Source organism: Lepisosteus platostomus, chromosome 11 (assembly GCF_059453375.1).
Source record: "Lepisosteus platostomus isolate fLepPlt1 chromosome 11, fLepPlt1.hap1, whole genome shotgun sequence".
NCBI classification, from domain to species: Eukaryota; Metazoa; Chordata; class Actinopteri; order Semionotiformes; family Lepisosteidae; genus Lepisosteus; species Lepisosteus platostomus.
In genome coordinates, this window is record NC_142621.1 from 3,070,385 (window position 1) to 3,091,752 (window position 21,368).

At 44.2% G+C, this 21,368-nt stretch overlaps 1 protein-coding gene across 12 annotated transcripts in view; it reads left to right on the forward strand.

Annotated features, from left to right (window-relative positions):
• LOC148651763 (receptor-type tyrosine-protein phosphatase F) overlaps positions 1-21,368 on the forward strand; it is a 222,607-nt gene that overhangs the window by 154,514 nt on the left and 46,725 nt on the right. For 6 of the 12 annotated variants that reach the window (XM_088597854.1, XM_088597860.1, XM_088597858.1 and 3 more), the window contains 6 exons: positions 1,475-2,056; positions 2,641-2,774; positions 4,079-4,226; positions 6,606-6,911; positions 10,093-10,286; positions 19,020-19,046. In XM_088597854.1, the coding sequence (XP_088453980.1) occupies positions 1,475-2,056; positions 2,641-2,774; positions 4,079-4,226; positions 6,606-6,911; positions 10,093-10,286; positions 19,020-19,046 (1,391 nt within the window). The remainder of the gene's footprint in view (positions 1-1,474; positions 2,057-2,640; positions 2,775-4,078; positions 4,227-6,605; positions 6,912-10,092; positions 10,287-19,019; positions 19,047-21,368) is intronic. The other 6 variants (XM_088597862.1, XM_088597865.1, XM_088597867.1 and 3 more) reach the window with 3 other exon arrangements.

The window sequence follows — 21,368 nt, forward strand, 5'->3', positions numbered from 1 at the left end:
AGAGCTCACCACCTGAAGCTGAAGATCTTGATCAGCAGCTGCGCAGGTTAAGGCTTATGCAGTGTTGTTCTTTAAAGACCAAGTTAATTTACTACCATTTTTAGTGTGGAACCTGCCTGACCTTTTTTTGTCCCTATACTGAAATAGTGTTGGTGTACGTGCTGGAGTTTAAACACAGTTATCAAAATAATAATTCTTATCGGCTTTCTACTACAAATTTCTTTCAATCCATAGCTATCACTTTGGCCTGGAATGTAGATAATCTATTTCTATTTTTTAAAGGATCTGTAAATGCTTGCAAAACCCCACTGACACCATTCCTGCCTGTGCAACCCTGAAAAAAGAACAAGGGGCTGTTGTTTCAAATGCAGTTACTCCTGTATTGTGGCGTTTTCTGTTAAGTATTAGCTTCAAAGAATCACGATGGTAAATAGTGCTACCAGAGACGTAGACTGGAGCGTGCACCGTGTTTAAATATGCATTTTTAAAATGCCGAAGTCAGATGGCAGTCCCCCATGAGCTGTTATTAATCTGAAACTTTCCTTCTTATTTTGTGTGCCATTTTCTTTTAGTTTAGTCTTTGCATATGTATTTCCATGTCTTTTGAAGCTATCTGTTTATTGAAGTTGCAAAAAAGCATTTTGAATGCTTTTCAAGCTACGCTGTACAGCGGCAGCATCTCCACGGCTGAATCCATACAATGGAAATTGTTACAGACTGCACTGTATCTCTTGAAGTGATCGATTTGGACTCAGCTGGAGCAATAAATATAAAAAGCGCAGGAGCAATACACAGTAATTTGTTTTTGGAGTTTTTTCTTTTGCAGTGCAGGAATTTTCCATTTTACTGTGCACGGTTGTAAATGAAAGAAACATTGCAGCACCTTACAGAGCCCATGTATGATTCAACGGTACATGAATATAGATTTAGTGTAGTGTAACCAATGTGTAGTTACAGCATTGTAAAGAGTGTTTCGTGCATCTGATATTTCCCTTTTTAAAATATTGATCACAGCACCGAAATGCTGTGTGGCTGTCACAGTCATGTTTATACATTTAATTTTAGAATGAAACGTAGAATGAAAATGTGGTAGGAATGAAGGATTGGCATTGTTTTTCTGGGTCACGTCTTGCTAGGTGAGAGGTGGAGGATGCTGATCAATAATTACAAAGAATTCCGGTTTTCTCCCTGTCTCACACTGTCTCCCAGAATTATTGCTTGGTAGTGTTTTCTGGAGTATTGGCATGTAGCGCCAAATTTCATTTGGCAAGAGGTAAAAATATTTTAAGTGGAAGCTTTGTAGAAATTTATTTTTTATAAGTGGAAGCAAGGTGAAATGAAAAAAAGCCTGTAGAGCTTTTTTTATTTCACCTTCAATATATGAACAATAAGCAGTGCATCTCCAAAGAAATCAAAAGAAAAACTGACAACGAGAGTTAAGAAGTCTTAATGTGTCTTCTGTGCTGTTTCACAGCCTTGCCAAAGCCCCCGACATCCCTGATAGTGACCGAGACCACCGCTACCAGCGTCACTCTGACGTGGGACTCTGGGAACTCCGAGCCCGTCACCTACTACGTGATCCAGTACAAGGCCAAGTCCTCCGAGTCTGGCTTTCAGGAAGTGGACGGGGTGGCAACCACTCGGTACAGCATCGGGGGCCTGAGCCCTTACTCCGAGTACGAGTTCCGGGTGATGGCGGTCAACAACATCGGGCGGGGCCCCCCGAGTGACATTGTGGACGCACGCACCGGGGAGCAGGCCCCCTCCTCGCCCCCCTTGCACGTCCAGGCCCGCATGCTGAGTGCCAGCACCATGGTGGTGCAGTGGGAGCCCCCCGAGGAGCCGAATGGGCAGATCCGCGGCTACAGGGTCTACTACACCACCAGCCTGCAGTCGCCTCTGAACACCTGGCAGAAGCACAACACCGATCACAGCCGCCTCACCACCATCCCCAACCTCACCCCCGACACCACCTACAGCATCCGGGTGCTGGGCTTCACGTCCGTGGGAGACGGCCCCCCCTCCGACGTGCTCCAGGTCAAGACTCAGCAGGGCGGTGAGTCTGCACTCCAGCAGCCCGCTTCCTTGAAGATGCTTCCTTCAGCCGGTTGCTTTTGATGTACTTGGGGAGCGTTGGGGAAGCCCCTGGGAGAACTCCTACGCTGTAGCTCGCCCGGTCTGATCTGCAGATCTCCCCACCTAGCTGAGGGGCATCTGGCAGAGCAGAACACGTTGGGAAATGGGGAGGAGGGGGGATGTCTGAGAAACACTGAAAAAATACATCGGTTTATGAACGTAAACTGGGTTTTTGTACCAGTATTCATTCCCACCCCTTGTTACAGCAGATTTTGGATGATGCCAGCCGCAACTGGCTGAGACACCTGACTGTGACAATATAACTATGTAACTTCTGCATGTTAAGCTCATACGAATACATATATATACAGCAGGTTTTAACTTCTCAGTGCTTCTGAAAGGCAGAGTTTACCAATGGGTTATGCTTAGATATATTTTGAAGGGAGGAGAGTATGCTGTGGGAGTTCAAAAGATCGCATTTTTGGAGAAGTGCAAAGAGAAGGCCTCTACCACTTACTCAAAACCTACTTTCTACTTGATGATCTCTCTTCCTCTTGCTTGTAGTCCCAGCCCAGCCCTCCAGCTTCGAAGCCGAAGCGGAACTGGACACGAGAATCTTGCTGACGTGGTTGTGGCCCGTGCAGGAGTCCATCACCAAGTATGAGCTGAAGTACTGGGAAGCAAGCTCTCCCAATAAGGTACAGAACCAGCCCGTCAGCCCCAGAAAGCACTGGCATACACTGAGAGGACATGTGCACTATCTAGGACTGGGGCTATCGCACTGAGGCTAATCAAGATCCCTGATCGCGCAGGCTGGTGTCCTTGTGAGGGAAGCTTACATTCTACACCCCAACTGTGTTTTTTTTATATCATAATCTTTGGTTTTGGCTAAAGCAACTGGATGCATAAAACAGGTAAGAAGGTCCCCAATCTCCTGCTGAACCTGGACGAGTTAGACAGGTTTCTTATAGCTGGAGATAAAACAATACGCAGTAGCGCCTTTAAGAGATTACAGAACACAGTGGCACTTAGCCAAACAGTTAAGTGGTGTTTTTGGTTTGTGTTCGAGTGTAAGTAAATGTCCTTTGCATTGATCACCTAGGTCTAGTTTAACCTTTGCTGACATTATCTGTAATTGTGTGACCCATAACAGGGACTTTTCTCTAATTACTAATCAATATGTCATTATAAACATTGATGGCTCTATGTGGCTGAAGACAAATGAGGGGCTTAGAAGAGCTGTTGAATGTGTATACACCTGCAAACAGTTACATGAGCAGACAGAGATTAAATACACCAGGTAGCATTTTTGGTTTTGTTTCATATGCGTGAGTTAGTCTCATTATCCCCAAATGAGAGCCAGGGAGATAATGTAGGCTCTCAAAGAGAGTCTTAGCGGTTGGAGCAGTTAAGTCTGAATTTACATTTTTGCGTAATACAAGAAGTAATCTCGCATTCCTGCATGCTCTCCTGACATTGACTCAATCAATGCAAAACAAAAAAAAAAGTTTACTCACAGCATTCCCATAGTTCAGAATGTGGCCTTTCTCTCGTTGGGGAGTCATATACGGGTTTTAGTGCTGTTTCCTGGGAGTGGAAAGATACTTTTCTAAAAACCAGGAGCCAGGAGCCAGGAGCCTTACTGGTGGGTAGAGTGAGTTAGGTTTACTGGTAAAGCTAGCTTCCTTCAAGAAATGGCAGGACAAAGTCCTTTGATTAATTGCCTGCTAGTTACCAAACGAGCTGGAGCTGGGCTAAATAATGTTTCTTATCTTCTCAATAACGATGTACCAGCATCCTCAATTAGAAATGCCCCTAGACCCCTTCAGGTCAAGAGTAAACGTATTGCACAGGAGATTCTGATGAAGCGCTTTAATTAGACAATCTGGTCCATAATGAGATATTGCACACCTGAGATCTTCGTGTCAGATTGCGAGAGTGATAGTAGTACTGTTGCCTTAATTCCCGTCTCCTGAATTCCCGCCTCATGTCTGTATTCTAGGAGATCCATGTTACCTTCAATCCTACTGGGTCCTACGCAGTTGAGGGCCTGAAGCCAGACACGCTGTACAGGTTCTCTCTTGCTGCCCGCTCAGAGATGGGTCTGGGTGTGTACACGCAGCCGATTGAGGCCCGCACTGCACAATCCAGTAAGTCACCTTCCCTCCCAACCCGCCTGAGGGTGGACACACAGCAGGACGTCTCTTGATTTCAATGGGACATTAAACTCCTCTTTTCTCCTTTACAGGCTGCAAAGCGTTCGTTAGATTTTTATTTTTTTAATTTCTGTGCTTTTCAAACAAGGGCCTGCTCTGTTCATTGACAGGGACGGAAGGTATGTCTGGCGTATATTGATCAATCTTATCTGCATTTTTTTTTACTGAGAAAAGACATCGATTAGCAGCAGGTGATATGGAATGGAAGCGTTGAAACTATTACATCCAGACCGCCAAAGCTTTTTTCATGTACCTGTTGGGATCTAAAGGCTTTCTGTAAACATCCATCGATTTGTGCCCAAAGCCCATGGCTCTAATCCCAGCTGGGCAGCAGCCCATATGCGCACAGCCTCAGAGGTGCTGTGGGATCTGAGGCCAGAATTCAAGCTGTGGAACAGATGGTCAGAGTGGAGCCCTTTCCTCCTCTCGGCCCTTAGATGTAGCCGTTTGTTGAAGTCATCTAAGCTCTACTGTCTAAATTGGCAGTTTGCGGTGACCGATCCAGATTTTATTTGATTTTTCTGTTCTTGTTTGTAATGTTTTGTCCCTTACAGCAGCCAAAGCAAAAGGACTAAGCCGAAACTGTCTGGTTCTTTTTATTCTGGGGTGTCTTTTCTTGGAACTCACCGGGGCACCCCTTTATAAACCATCTTGGTTTCCGCTGCACTGCAGAATAGCCCAAAAAAGGACGAACAAACGTCCAAAATTCACTTTGTTCCTTGCAGTGCGCCATTTCACATATTCAAAGTTTTGATAGAACTTAGAAAGTAATAGCTCCTTTAATTCAACTTCAGCAGACTTTTAACATTTCACCTTCAGAAGGCGAAGACAGATATTTTCCTGTTCTCCACAGATACACAGCCAAGAAGTTTGAAATATTTAAGTCACTTTCCCAAGAATCCGTGTTTATTCTGAGCTGTTTGTTTCACTTGTCAGCTGCAGACCCCTGCTCACCCGGGGTTCAGTTCCCATAGGAACAGCGGCCTGAAATGTGCCTCTCTGATTCTGTGTCTCCTTATCTCTGTGCTTTCTGACAGACTGAGTCAGAATCTCCAGAGATCTGCGAGCATGTCACTGAACTGAGTAGCTTTCTGCCAGGAGTGCACATACTGTAGAAGCAACTCTTCTCGAGTAGAAACCTCCCCTTGTTTGATCTGCAGGTGTTTGACGACAAGAACAGATCTGTAAACTGTGTGTGGTTTACTTCGGCTTTTTCTTTCTCTGTTTACTTTTTATAGTGATAGATTTATGATTTTTTTTTTTAGCATTTAGCATTTTTTTCCGCCTATGACCCCAAAGTACGGCCTCTTGTACCGATTTTTAATTGGTGCCGAATTTCAACACCTTGCTTGTCGCAAAAAAAAACTGTCTATCAGAAGCTCAGAGGGCCTCGAGAGTTTAAAAGCTGGTATTTGGCTCTGTGCTCGCTGCTCTGGTTACTAAAAACGCAAGCAGGCATGCAAGAAACATTTGCTTGAGAACAAACATCCCCTCCTGCTCCTCACTCCACCCCATTCCCCTCATTCTGAGCTGTGCTGCACCGGTTCCTCCGTTCCTGCATGTGGAAATGGCCTTGTGTTTTTGTTTTTGTTCTCGGTTTTGTTTATGCCATTGTTATTCCATCTTAATGTTTTTGTTTTACTTCTGGACTGTGGAGAATTCGCTAAGAGGGTTTACTTCAGATCGCAAGGAGTCAGAGAGCCTTTGATATTCAAATAGCGTGTAACTGAAGCACCACTGTCAGAGCTGCTAACAAATTGGTACTGATGATGAAAGAGAGGACCTGTGAGAAGCATCGCTTTGCTGTATTTAGTTGTTTTTTGTTACATTTCAGCGTATTGTGCTCTCCAGGGTTAGGCACATATTTAATATGTATATTTTTCACTTCTTTCTGGGAGTGCTAATGCACTTCCTCAGTGGTGCCACCTCTTGAAATGTCTCGCTTAGAGGAAGACTCAAACGTGGTTTAGGCTAAAGGTGTAAGTACCTTAACCTATTTTTTCACCCATGTTTGGGTGAAGTTCCTTGTTCAAGGGTACAGCAGCAGTGTCTCAGCTGGGATTCGAACCCAAACCCTCACTGCCGTTTCACACTGCTGCCCCAGTAGTGGCAGTGTAGGCAGCTGGTGGAAGGAGTTTGGCTGCGGTTAAGGATTTGTTAGCAGCTCTCTGTGTGATGCCAGGTGTAGGGGGGAAGGAAGGTATTGAATATCTCTGAGCCACTTAGTGAAGGCCTGTCCGGTTCTCCTCCCAGTCCAGAGGTCCATTTCCGTCCCTGCTTGATCCATCGCCCCTCCTTGTATTGTATTTTCAGCCCCCTCCGCACCCCCTCAGGATGTGCAGGCGGTCAGCCTGAGCTCTACCAGTATCAAGGTGAGTTGGGTGGCGCCCCCTGCTGGGAGCCGCCATGGAGCCATTGCCCAGTACACCGTCGCCTATCAGGCTGTGACCGGGGAGGACGCCGAGAAACATGAGGTGACAGGGCTAGCGCCAGAGGCCTCCAGCTATGTCCTGGATGGCCTGGAGAAGTGGACGGAGTATCGGGTGTGGGTGCGAGCTCACACAGACGTGGGGCCGGGACCGGAGAGCCTCCCAGTGCATGTGCGAACCAACGAGGATGGTATGTCAACCACTAACACCATTACTAACTCCTCTCACATGCATGGTGCTCTGGCATGTCACATTGCTTTGTTCTAAATTCTGCCTTATTGGCCTGGATATGCACAGTTAGGGTGCTTTTTTCCAGTCTCTCTTGAGAAGTAATGTGGTTCGGCCGCCTTACTTTACTGATAGGCTAACGTGGGTAAAAATCACTTTTTTTCCCCGCACTGTGGTGTCAAACTTAAAAAAATATTTCTCTCTGCAGTCTCTAGGCTAGCCGTCGCTTCTATATTTAGAGGTTTTTGTTTCTGTCGGCCTGCTGTTCTGCTTGCTTTCCAAAAAAGTAACAGAAATTAGAAGCAAAATAACAGGAGATGGATAGATATACATATGTACTGACTTGACGTGGTCCATTAGCCTGCATAAATCATGCATGTTATCAAAAGCTAAGACTTTTATAAAATAATAGCTGTCAAGTGTCACATTGTACCCTCCCAGCAGTCCCATCAGCCCTACGAAAAGGGAAATAATTCCAGTTCAGCACATTGAGTTTTGGGATGTGTGTTTGAATTACCGTGGCTCTGGACATTAACACAAACCTCTGCTAGGTGTAGGAATAGGTCTAAGTGACAAACTGGCAGCTGTTTTTAAGCATCAGGATAGCAAGCACTTGGCTGAGAAACAGTTTCTGTTTTCTTAAAACCCAGTAAATAGACTTAAGCTTATCGCCTGTTTTTGTTATCTAAAGATTTAAGTTGCACGGAGCAAGAGGTTTAGGACAGCCTGACCTTTCAAAAACGTGAATCATTGAAATGAAAGTCTGAGACAAATCTGCACTCATACCGGTCTTCTCAAGGAAATCGAAGCACGCTCCAGATAAGCACCAAGACTTCAAAATGGCTTAAGACCATGGCAGCTCATTGTTGGTCCTTGCCGCTGCTGATAAAGACTGTTTGCCTCCTCTGAGCTTGCCACAGCTTCAGTTCTGATCTACTAAACAGCTTTTTGACAGCATCTTCTGCAGGGCTGCTGTTGCGGCAGCTAATAAACTAACCACAGTGATGCCCTTCATGAGTTTCTGCTTTTTTTTCTGCCTTTTTAATCTTTTTATGTTTTCCGCTGTCTTTTATTAATTTGATTCCCTTATCCTTTATTGGGTTTAAATTGTCTACTTCGGTCGTGCGCAGAAAAGCGTTGCAGTGGGGAGAGGGGGCAGTCACGTCCCGTTTGCAAAGCCGAGCAGCTGCTCTAGGATGACTGGGCTCAGATGCCAATTCGCACTTAGTGTTGTCAGGCCCAGTACGTTTGGCAGCAAGCTGGGGAGCTGCAGCATGGCGAGAGCAGCCTGCCTGGTGCCTCTCGCCGGTCCAAGCGCACATCCGTGGGCCCCAGCTGAAGGAAGCGGCTGGTGTTGCAGGGCCTGTTCTCTCTCGGAGGGCAGGAGCGCTTTCAGCTGCGGTCCTGAAGCAACCAGTACGCCTCTCCCCGAGACAGCATGTTTAGTTTTCGCTAAAGGGATTAGCTCCCGCTCTCCTGAGCGCTTGTCTCCATTTGTACGCGCATCTCCCCACGGGGCTCGAGAAGTGGGCTTCTCGCATTGTTTTTGCTCTTGATTTTCCTGGCAGACCCGTCTGATTTTCAGCAACTGAGCACTGTCTGTTCTTCACAGATTATTCTAAGAATATCTTTGATTAGGAAGGCCTAGATTCATGCTAGTTGTAGACTTTTATTGACTGGCTTATATTTTTTCCTCTTGTCTTAATTCTTTATTTTCGTTCTGTATCCTCTCTGCATTTAAAGTCTTTAACATTTCCATCTGTGGTGTCAGGGATTCTGGCACCTGTTCCTCTTTGATAGCTGGTTGATCAGTCTGAAAGTTGCAGATCTCATTTACTCTCGACTCTGAAGAACCAGCCATTCCAGCGACACATGACTCGAGCAGATAGCTGCTACTGGCAACTCTGGTCTCTTTATTTTCTGCTTAGTAGGGAGCAGACATATTGCCACCCTTTATGTCTGTTTCATAATTCATTGTCTTAATAAACTGAGATGTAGGCAATTTTTCATTTTATAATTAAAGAAATTTAACGTCTCACTGGAGCATAATCTGTCCTTGATTCCTAGGAAAAATGACTTTAGCAGCCTTAATAGTAATCTCTCCATACCTGGTCACTGAGGCTCGACAGTTCAGCTTGTCTCATTTCTAAATTAAGTGTATTGGTTAAACCAAGAATGAACGTCCCTGAGTGACGCGATATGTTCACATTCTCCGCTGACTTTTCTTCAAATTACATAGGGTCTTCAAATCAGTTTCACTTTGCTTCAGCCCACATGTTAGATGGGCTGTGTCCAACTGACTTAATGTTGAAGCATTTTTCCTGCCTGCATTAAACAGTTTTGTGACATGGCTGTCATGCTTTTAAGGTAAAAGAAGGACATCTGTGGAACATATAACTATTAACACACTTCTCATACAGTAACTTGGGGATGGGCTACAACAGAGAAGCCTCGTGTGTTTGTGGGGTTTGTAAAATCTCTGACCAGCGCTAAGGGCAGTGGTTAGGAACTATTCCCCCTGTGGAATTGCAGTGCTTTCCTTACTTTCCTTTCAGATATCCCTTCCAAAATTACTGAGAGGGAAAATGCTTTCCGTTTCTTTGGTGATGGACAGTGATTGGTGAAAAAATCGAGCGCTCACCAGGTTCCGTGTTTCAGCCTTCAGGAGTACATTTTTCTTTTTTGTGTTGCTCGTCCACACATTGAAAAATGATGACTGTGATGCAGGCTTTGTTCTTCCCCTGTGCCTGTTAATCCTTCAAAGGAAATGTATTTCTGGTTACCACGGCTCTGTCGCTGGATAAAAAGGTCACATTTACAACAAAGTAAATGCAGGCAGTTGTCACCTGCGTTTACTTGGCCAAACTCCAAAAAGGCATAGCCCTGATTGCTCAGAGGGACTTGCAGCATTGCCAGGTACTGCTTAGAGCATCAGGTACAGACCTTGGCTTTCTTCCTTGATTAGCTTCAGGATATGGTTGTGCGTGTGTGTGTATAGACTTGCATGCACACAGCCTTTTACGATCTGTACATCATAGCCTTAGCTGGGTGCCAATAGGGGTCTCTAAGCCTTGTGCATAATGCCTTCCCTTTCCCGCCAGTTATTGTGCTGTAATGCATGCTCTGTCCCTGCCGCTCTGCAGTGCCAGGCGCACCCCCCAGGAAAGTGGAAGTGGAGGCGGTCAACTCCACTGCCATCCGCGTGACGTGGAAAGCCCCCCTCTCCACCAAGCAGCACGGCCAGATCCGGGGGTATCAGATTATCTACTCGCGGCTGGAGAACGGCGAGCCCCGAGGACAGCCCAATATCATGGACGTCGCGCTGCCCGAGGCGCAGGTACTGCTCTCCCGCACCCTCGCGGTCTCTCCTACACCACGCCAGAGCTCGGGGATCCAAACACCACGGCAGACTGGCACTCCCATGTCTTCCGAAACCCAAATCTAAAGCACCTGAGCCGATCCCAGGGATACCAGCGGGTGTCAGGAAGATCTGTTTATTTCCGGATGGGGCTCGGGTCTCAGGCAGGTGCCGTGATTGTGCCTCAGGGTACGCACGGTGGTGAGAGTTTAACAATGCTGGAGCGATATTAACGTGACCACAACGGGCTGTGAACCGAACCAACACAAACCCAGCCTGGTTGTCAGGGAGGTTCTTGGCTCTTAAAACTTGATAGCGACACTTCCAAGTTCTAAACATTTGATTCAAAGCTTGTTGTGAATCTTGGCCTTCCACCACACAAGACCGGCTGGCTTGATTGTTGAGGAGGGTGTCACAGTAAGTATCTGATGCTCAGGCAACTGGGGATATATGCTAATTGGGAACAGTTTAATTTTATAGGGGAATATTCTTTGCCTGTTCAGATTCACCCTAACCTTTGTGTTTTATCTTAATAAAAATGCACTGCCTTGTTATCCTGTTATAAATTATATATGATTTTACCTTCTTGTTCCATAAATGTTAAGTTGCCTGAAGAAAGGCAATCGGAGCTTAATTTTAATCCTGAACACGGGCGCATTTACGCAAGAATATCTAAAGCTATCCTTTGTGTAACAGAAGTACTAGGGCATTTTTGTGGGATATACTGGAATCAACATGTTCCCCCTACACACAGCACTGTCCACAACTATTTCTGTATTCGCCTCTTTATGTATGCAACACTAAAGAGCAGTCTGCAGTCATAAAAGACAAAAGATGAGATACAGCTGCAAATTCTAAGGTGTTTATAGGTCCTTCAGAAGCTGCCATAGAATAAACTCTGCACAGCTTGCTTGTGAAAAATTCATGGCATTGATATTTGAGTGATTATTTAATGTTTTAATTATAACAGTACGGTAGTAAGCAAATATCAGTAAGCAATACTGTTAAAATACTGCACCTTGTAATATACTGTATATTATTCCAGTAAATTAACAATAGATACACATATCTTTTTCTTTTAGCTACTAGTAATGTTTAATACAAATTCAGGTCGTTCCAGACACCTTCCTGTAGCTTAATATAATCGCTGAATCTAAAGTTGCATTGCGGAATTCAGAAAATATTATGAAAATCTCTAAAAAGGCCGAGTTGCTGTGGCAAGAGAAGCTTGATAAAAAGAAAGTTAGCAGCAAAGAGCTCTTGGATTCATGCACGGCGAGCCGCTGCAAGCTCAGTTGTGCCTATCTGAGGTGTGGTAAAGATAAAGCATAAAAAATGGCTTGACCTTACGTGTTGCAAATTTTGGACACAGAATTCCTGTTTATCGCTGCATATGCTTCGCGTCGGCATTAAAAATACATATTGCTGTGACCTTATGTATGGCGGTCTTGTCATCGCTCACTTTTCAAGGATATTTCTCAAATACTGGAACTTGGGTTTTCTATTCCAGGAGCTGCCTTTTGCCTTAGACACAACAAGCCCACAGTTCTCAAATATTCAGTGAGTCATGGCATTGCGTAGTCTTGTTCTTTTTGTTTCTCGGGGATAAGGTTACACCTCTACTTCTGTATGTACATTCCTTACTTATCAGTTAGGTGTACACAAACAGACGGGGATAAAGGATTCAGCGTCTAAAAACAATACTCTGTACTTCTGCCCTCTTTTCACCTGCCAGCACTGTTCTGCTGGTTTAAATGGTTTTAAAGCTGCTTTCAGATAAGTTTTGCATTCCTTGCCACCCATTAGCACAGGATTGAGAAAGCACAAGCAAATTTATCATCGATCTAGAGACTTGCGTAGGCTTGATCTCCATGCTAGTATTCCCCCAAAAGAAGGAAGGCTTGTTGGCGATGCCTTTTACTGCAAGATGTTGAGGCAGCGACTGTTTTTAGCCTTTATTTTTGACACAGTCTTCAAAGTTGTATTAACATCTAAGTAAAAATTGGGGTTTGGAAGTTTTTAGGAAAAAAAAACATTTCATTTCTCTGAGCTCATTTCATGCCTGATCCTTTAAAAAACATTAAAAGTTACTTTGTCTTCCGGGTTGTCTTGCAAAAATATCCATGCAAACAAAATTTGTACTCGCGTCAGTGTCATAGGACAATAAGTATTCCATGCCTGATGCTCTTTTTCATTAATATGCTGGATGTGCCTTTAATTAATAGCATGAGTTGCTTGAGGTGACTTTACTTAGCAGTTTAAATTGTTACTGTACTGTAAATATAACCTTATTAGTTTGAAGGGGGAGGGGAAGCTTTTGATAAGGAAAATCAATTTTTAACAACCTATTGCAATAATTTCTAAGAGTAATTTTCAGCAGAGATCAGCAGATTAATTTTTGTAGGTGCTGGCCTGGCTGTGAATCATGTTTTGGTCATATGACTTAGTCACATTTTTACAGAAGTTTTAATCTCCTGAGTTTCATGCTGTCTGTCTCGATGCCTGTGTTCACTTTTCTGCTTTCAGACAGGAAAAAAATGCAGGCCTCTGTTAACCCGATGAAATGTGGGTTCTGTCTGAACTCAACACTTGAGGATTGATTTGTCTTAGCAACCGCACTCTTTCCCTTCACTGGAAATCAACACTGAGATGTACAGTAATTTGTATTCATTATTTTACCAAGGCTATAAAAAGGGGCCTGATCTGTGACTGTAACGATCTATTCCAGGTTCCTGAGTTTTAAGTGTTATTATTATACACTCTTCTGTCAGAGTAAGGCATGCTCATGCCATCTGGGCTTTGCTGAGCACCCTCTCTGGCTCTGTGTGTCCTGCTTCTTAAGGAAAGCCTCAGTGAGGAAGTGGCAGCTTGGAATTATTCACAATGCTGAGTATCAGCAGTTCTAGGATGTAAATATTATAATTGGGAATTGTTTCTCATATGCTTTGTGAGGCATCCACATTGGAGTAGCTAGAAGTCATTTAATTTGCCTCTGCTGCCTTCAAGGACATACTGTTTACATTTTTTTTAAAATGTTTGGCGCCTAACAATCCCCACTCATTTTGTTGCTAATATCTGTCAATGGTCTAAGCAACAGTTTATTCAAAACACTGTCTATCTTTTGTAATCCCTTTTTAGTCCTTTGGAACAATTGGCTTGCAGCTCTAAACCTTAGGCCAGCATTTAGCAGTCCTGATATTTCACAGATCCGATATTCCGGGTGCCATGTGGGATCACGTCTCCTCCAAGGCCTGCTGGAAGCAGTTGCTTAGAAAGGACCTTGGCTCAGAGAGTGTTTACCTTCCCTTCTCACTCTTATCTCCATCTCCACCGTCAGGAAGGGGTGAGATGAAATCAGAAGAGACTTTTTCACTACATAGGCGCATCATGGAAACCTGTTCGGTTTTGGAAAGAAGACAGTTTCAAAGCTGGTGACCGCTTTGCTCGGCTCTAAAAGCTTCAGAGGTAAAGCACTGGTTATTAATGTGCACTGGCAAAGTCCACTGGCCGTGGCAGGGAGAGCGTCCTTACCGGGTTTCCTGCTGCTGTATTTTTACAGGGAGGTAGAAGTTCATTTTTCTCAGACCTCTGGGACCGGGGAACTGCAATGGGAGGGTTCTCTTCTCATTTTTAGTCTTTGCTCGGCTTATTTGCGCTCCAGAAAAAGACAAAAGGCTGCCTTATGATGTTGCCAAGGCTTCAGATTATTTGCTTCTGTGTTGCCACCTCATTACTTCACCACAAAGCTAGGAGCCAAAAATGTCATGGAACCAATACAGTGCGGCTTGTGCGAGACATTTTTACTCGCAGAAATGAGTCAGGCTTGTATTGCTACTGTAAGTGGCACTTCCTACTGTACGGTTCTGAAGATCCACCTGTCCATAGATTATCAGAAAGCCTCCGGGTCCTGTTAAGGGTAATAGCATCCTGTATTTGCTATCCCTGTACCGAACGCCACACCGATCGCTACTTTGTCTTTGGGAAGAGACCAGAGAACCTGAAGAAAACACAACGGACACGGCGAGACTGTGCAACAGCCACACAGAAGGCATCCCAGGCTGGAGTTAAACCCACGACAAACGAGAGGAGGCCACTGGGGAAATCTGACCTGTTTGATAGTTAGTAGCTAATGAACCTGAGGGTCTCATCCAGTCATTCTGTGAAAGAAGCCTATGTATAGGTTTCAACAACATGGCTGTGTATGTTGTTTTATACTCCCACAGCCTTACATGTAATAAACCTATTTGTCTATAATTACTTGTTTCAGTTTTGTCCTCCTTCTTATGGATGGAGACTGTTATTGTCACATTAGCAATGCCACCTGCGTTGGAGATTTTAATATATAATAATTCAGCTGCGTATTGTATCTTTCTTTGAACTGATAGTACTTGCTCACATTTCCAGGCCTAAGCTTGGCAACACTGGAGCAATTTTCAATTGCTGTTTTTAAAAGTTCGTATGAAAGTCTTTCAGTCATTAGCACCCCGCTCATATTCTGCTAATATAGTGTAAAAGCATATTGTCACAGATGTTTACATTTACTGCCATTCTGGTACAGAAGAAGCAGCTCTCGAGAGACGCTCTTTGCCTGAGGCAACTGTGATCAGATGCACAGAAGCTCTTTTTGATTGCAGCCATTGAGATTTGTAGGTCACGGTCTTCCACAGTTCAGTGGAAGTTCAGTGTCCAGCTTTATTCATAGCTCCAGTGTATGAAGCAAAGAAGCGAAGGTATCGTGTTAGGGCAGCATGGTGGTTAGCATAGTTTGCTTGCACCACTGGGGGGGATTCCTGGGTTCAGGTCCTGGGGTGCTGTCTGGGTGGAGTTTGTACATTCTGTACTTTATCAGGTTGGTTTCCTCACACAGTCCAGAGACATTCTTGTTGGTTAATTCGGTACAGGGAAAACTGGTCCCGTCTGTGTTTGCCCTGCGATGGACTGGCATCCTATTCATGTTGTATCCTGCTTTGCACCCAGTGCTTGCCAGGATAGGCTCTGGCTCCCCCACAGTCCTGGATTGGAAAATGCAGTTAGAAAGCGGATGGGTGGGAATATGAGTATGAGTTGCAGATTGGACAATGTGCTTTGATTGAAACATTCTTTAGGTCATCATAATAGTATTGCTCAGAGTAAAGACATTTTTTTCTGAAATTACATTTCAGACCGCCCAAGAACCTGTTGGTCGTAGGTTCTTGTGGCAGCAAGGTATTCTTGTATCCTCTTTTTTGTGAATTGTTTTTATAGCTCTGCCCCCAGTTTGCAGTCTTCATAGACCACAGTGTGGACTACACGGTATGTGCAGGGAATGTGACATTTCTTCACCTTTTCTAGCAGCCCTTTCAACATCCTACAGTTTCTGTTGCCTTTTCGGCTTCCGTTCAGTAGAACGTTTCTTTCCCTTTGACAGGTCAGACCCGGAACATCACTCCTGATTACATCCTACCAAATACAGCCACCCCTGTTCTATCCCTTCGGCTACTTTTTTTTCCATTTTGTTGACATACTTGTGTATTTCCCTTTTTTTTAAAAAAAAAAAAGATCTGCCTGCTGTTGAGGTTTCTATGCAATGTGTTCCTCAGCCAGCCTTGGGAATTCTATAGGCGAATTCTTTTAGACTTTTAGAAAATACAGCTGCAATTCAGAAGTACTTGATGTACATAATGGAGAAGCGCATTTATGGTATTTTTAAATTAGAAAATTGTAATTAGAAAAAATTACAGTTCTGATATTGAATTCTTTTGGCACCTGGCCACTGTGCCAGCAGAGCTGACAGTAAATAAATGGAGTGCCTACTACATAATTAGTGCAGGAAAATTGAGGTTGTTCAGCAAAGCAGGCATAAAGTAGACTATTTGAAATATATTATAGAGTCAAATGCTACTCTCATTTCCCACACTTCAGATAAAATGCAATGTTTCATAATACAGTATACAACATTTATGATCTTCATGCATAAGAGGGTAGCAGAGTTGGATTTTCTTGTTTTTGTTTGATCCAGTCACTTACCAGTTTTCTTTCTGGTAACAAAGCAGTTATCAGACAAGCAAAAGGAGGAACATACCTTCCGATTTGCTTTCAATAAGGCAACAGAGCCACAGACCAGAATACAGATAACTCTCCAGCACTGGGACTAATTCTGAATTGGCAGCTTTGAGTGTGTTAGGTGTGTTTGAGAAATGTAATATAAAGAGGCGACATTCAAAATCGAATTCCCATTGCCCTTATTTGTAAGACACAGCCGTTCCTGTCTGGTTTAAAAAAAGCTGTGTGTGGCAGGGGAGGTGAGGGGGTTACACAAGGAATGGGTGAACAATATGCTTCCTAACAGGAGGGGGGGAATAAAAGACCTTATCCCGGGATCAATGCTGAGTGAGCAAAATGAATAACCTCTGGAGGTGAAATTTCATCTGAAGTCAGTGACAGACGCATCACAGCAGATCTGAAGGGGACCTGAATCCTTCGCCGTACGAGTGTCTTTATCAGGAGGGAAGTGAGGGTGAGGTTGGGGGGTTGGTGGATTAATGGGAAAAGAGACGGCTGCGTTTCTGTTGTGCTCTACTGCTGGAGAGCGCAATAAAATCTCATTAACACACTGTGGGCAAAAGGAGTGAAGAGCAATAACTACTGGCTTAAAAACAGGGGGAGAGATCACATTTAACATCCTAGTATATTTCATTGTGGTGCTTAGTGGAGTGATGTGACCATATGTGGTACATTATGTCAACAAAAATATTTGATAGTTAAAGTGCATCCTCTCAAAGTATAGCTTTGACTTTTGTTTACCATCATGTGCCACAGCTGCCATTGACTCTCACAACCATTTGCGACGACTTGTTGTTGCACCGTTCTTATTTCTGGAAACTGTCCTGGCTGAGTGTTCAATCGGAGATGCGCGGGGCAGTTCGTTAAAAGTGTACCTGTGTGCAGAGCAAGGGCTGCTCAGGCAGGAATGAGATGGATCGATTTCCTCAAGTGAAGCTTGAGCACCCTGGAAAAACCACAGTTAAGCTTGCAAAGCTTTGGTTTAAGTCCCTGGTTTGCCAGTCTGGCCCAGAATTCAGAAGTTCAGGGAACAATGGCGTAAGTTAATTGGTATAGTTTTACAGGTTAAAAACTGGTAAGATGAAAGGGGTTTTGTAAGTTTCCCTGACACAGGTTTGTCAAGCAGTGTTACTTGACCTGCCTACTGCCACCCTGCTTTCAGACTTACCTGCAGAGGGGTCCTTTTCCCCAGGTGATCCACAATATGTCTGTTCTTCCACTGTTCTTATAATATGATCTTGAGGAGTTTCTGTTAATACTGGAGATCTGTAGCCAAGGACAGTGTGGCAGTTCTGTATAATTATTTTGCAGTCGCCACGTAAGCGGAATTTTTCACTTTGCTCCGAAGTTGGTTTATCCTCCTTAGGAAATCCAGAGCTTGACCTGCTGTTAGTCCTGCAACGCCACCTTCAGTCCAGGCACAGCAGTTAAAATGTCAATTCAAAGTGTCAAGAATAAAATCGGTGGCACCTTTTTCATCACAGTTTAGGGTGTCAATGGTTTCCTTCACCTTGTCTTGGGAGACTGCTCACAAGCATCTCAGAGGCATCAGAGGAGGTTTGTGGAAGATCTCTTCACAGTCAATACTGTGCTCTGACTCCAAGATCGGTTTGTGTAATTCGATTTCATGGTCTCTGCTGCCGAGGGACCTTAAAGCTCAAAATGAGCTCTGGCATCGCGTGAATCATTTGCCAATAAAAGATTTTAAATATATATTGAAATTAAAATGGGAAAATAGAAAGACATTCTTTTGAGCGCTGCAGTAAATAAAGGTAGTAACTTCTTGTAAAACATCAAACATGCACGTGAGTTATGATAGTCGTATAATTTAAGCAATGCAATTTGAAAATGTGTATTATTTTTTCATGTTGCTGTCGGTAAAATGGTTCATGGTTTTCACTCATTGCAACAAAGGCATAACAAGGCAGTGCATCAAATTAACAAAGGTCTTTCTCTTGTGATTTTATGTGTATATGGTGCGTTTTTCTTTTGATAATGTGATTTTCAAAGCCCTGGAGTTTGACTACAGAACAGAGTTCACTGAAGATTCTTTTCACACCTGTGATCAATTGTTGATCCATTGTTTTTAATTGATTAGCCCCAGAAGACTTGGTGATGAATTCCTCCTGCAGCTCTTAACTGTATTTTCAGTTTCAGAGTTCTTGTCTCCAGTTTCCAGGTTTACAGGGAGTGACCTCAGGAGGCCTTGTAGGAGATTCGAAGCCTAACTGCGTTTGTTCTATTACAGGCACCTGCTGGCCGATCCTATTTGGAGCCCTAGTCTGCACTGCCGATAGCTAGGAGGTTCAAATGCAGTGTGGGTGGCTAGCCCTAGTGTTAAAAAAGCACCCACTGACTGAACTGTCAGCATAGCCTAGCAAGTGGCGCTGTTTAAAATGACAAAGCCATTTGTTTACAGTAAATTTAGTAATTCATTTAACACAGGAAAAACAATTGTTACAAAAGGATGAATCAACGATCATCATCTTTTTTTCTTTACTAAAAGCTTGTTCCCCCATTTTCGTCCTAAAGTACTGCTCTTCTTCCTACTGATATGAACGTCTTAACATGAGCTCCTGTAAACTCTTTCTGCAAAACCTTAATTTTTTTGGGGTTTTGTTCTGATCTGTTTTTGATTGCTTTGTTTTTCCATCTGTCTTCTCCCATCAGTGGAAAGTTGAGGAGACTACGGACTATGTGAGTAACAGCAGTGTGTGCCAGTTGGTGCAAGGCGGGTTTCTCTAAGCAACACTGGGCCCTTGGGAACTGTTTAACACTATCTTATCTCCCTCCCACCCCCTCTTGCTTTCATAGGGACTAATGTGCTCAACTTTTAAGAAGTCACAAAGAGTGATAAATTTGAAATCCAGTAACATTTATCCTTTAAATCACTTAATTTACTGTTAAAGCTTAATGTACTTGGAACAAGCAGCTTGTGAAACAGCATGACCATCCTATTTTCTTTTCTTAACAGCAATATGAACCTCCCACCCTGCTTTGAAAGTAGCTGCAGGATGTTCTGCATAACTACTTAATTGCAAGGCCCCGCACTAATGTAGACTGTAATGCTAATAGAATATTACACACTTCAACTCTTGCTATGAGGCTTCCGGTTCAGATGTTTTCCAAAGACATCTGTCCCCGCTCTGCTCGTTCTGAAGAGCTGTTATTCTGATAATGCTCTGTGATCTCAGAGCTCCAGCACACTTCTCTGTGCAGTGCCTTAGTTTTAGAGCGGCTGGCTGTTCCAGATCTGTTGCCTCTTAAGTCTGTTTCCACTCCACCCTCATTATAAAGGGTCTCTAAAGCTGCCTTTTAGTGGTAAGCGACTGCTTACTCAGCACTCATAATGCCCCCCGATATTCTAACTATTTTAACTTCAGCCTCCCCAAACCCTTCCCTCGCCAGTTCAGAATAAGAGTCCAGTGGTTATGCAGGAGGTTTTTTTTTTCCCCCCTCATATTTTTTTATATTCCTTCTTTTTCCCTTTATACAATCTGCTTGGCTTCCAGCAAAGTGTGTTTGAAGGGTTGGAGGAATCTATACCTAGTCTGGGGTGCCCTCTGGTAGAAATGTGTGAAGTACATTTCTGTCGGTCACCTCGGCGTGTGTGAAATGAACATGACTATATTCCTTTCTGCTCTATAAGGGGGACCAGGATGACCCAGTGGTGTTTGTTGCAGACGGCAAGAGAGTGCTGTAGACACAGAAGCCCGGTAGCCCGGACTCGGGCTGCCCTTCCGTCTCTCGCCCTCTCTTGCTGGCTCCTCTGACATCTCCTTGCGTGAGAATTTGTGCTTGTGAGCTCGCAGGAGCTGCGGTTGTAAATCCTCTTCTTCCTTTGATTTTTGTTTTTAAAGCAGGAGGTTAATTTGTGGCTTATATGAGTATAATTTGTTTCAGCCCGCCCCTCCTGTCCCTTTAAAAAAAAAAAAATTTTTTTGCTCTGCTCATGCCAGCACCACTGGCAAAGAACGCCCTCTGCTTGCCTGCACTTGCCGTGCCTGCCCTGTCCGGGCCTCCAAGACTGGCTCTCTGGGCTCTGATTGATGGCCTTCCTCACCGTGTCTCGACTGCAGTCAGCTGCTCGTCTGTGCCAGTGAGGGGCAGATCACGGGGAATGAGAATATCTAAACCCCCCCCCCCCCCCGTAAGTCTAAGGTGCTGAGGGGTGGGAACTGCGGTGTCGCCCTCGGCTGCAGCGCTTCTCTGAATCAGGTTTAGCTTCGTTGTGGAGGTACGAGAGGATTTACACCCGGCGCCCGTGACCTTCATGATCTGCGTTGCACTTTTTGTTTCTGAGGGCATTTTTTTTCCCCCCTGTGTTCTGTGACGTGTTGCCTGCCTGTGTGCATCTGTGTGCATCAGCTTAAGTGTGTATCGATGGCGTGTGCAGTATTGTGGGTATTTGTGGGATGCGTCGCTGTACGGGGCGGAAGGTGGAGTGCGTTCTTGCTCTTCGTTTGTGTCGCGCCGCAGTGCGGCTCGGACCCCTGCGTTGCGCAGGCAGCTCTCCACGAGGTCAGAGTGCACGAAACTCCAGCCACATCCTGATGTTTCAGGACCTAATGCTGACGCAGCCTCACGACAGCAGATGAGACTAACAGTGTTCCTTTTGATGAAGCCAAAGGTGAAATCAAATCAAGCTCGTGCACACTCTAGAATAAATGTCACTGTTTTATTCCCTTATCTCATTTTATTTCAGTTTTGGCATTAAATGGTTTTCATATGTCTGAGGTGTGAGGAGTGTATCTTAAACACGCACCTGTCTGACAAAAGAACCTGTTGTTCCATTATAGCCAGGCAGTGAAAATCTTAGGACAATAGAACTAAATTAAATGTACAGCTTAGCCTCAGAAATCCCAGGTTTTTATTATTGAGGTTGTCGTGTCAGGTTCTTTTCAGGCCAACAGTTACATGATTGGAATTGCAGCCTTTTCTTTCTTTATTTTTTTTGTCCTTGTCTGTGGCAGCTGGGTAATGAAAAGTGTTTTAGCTTTAATTCATTCATTTCAAACA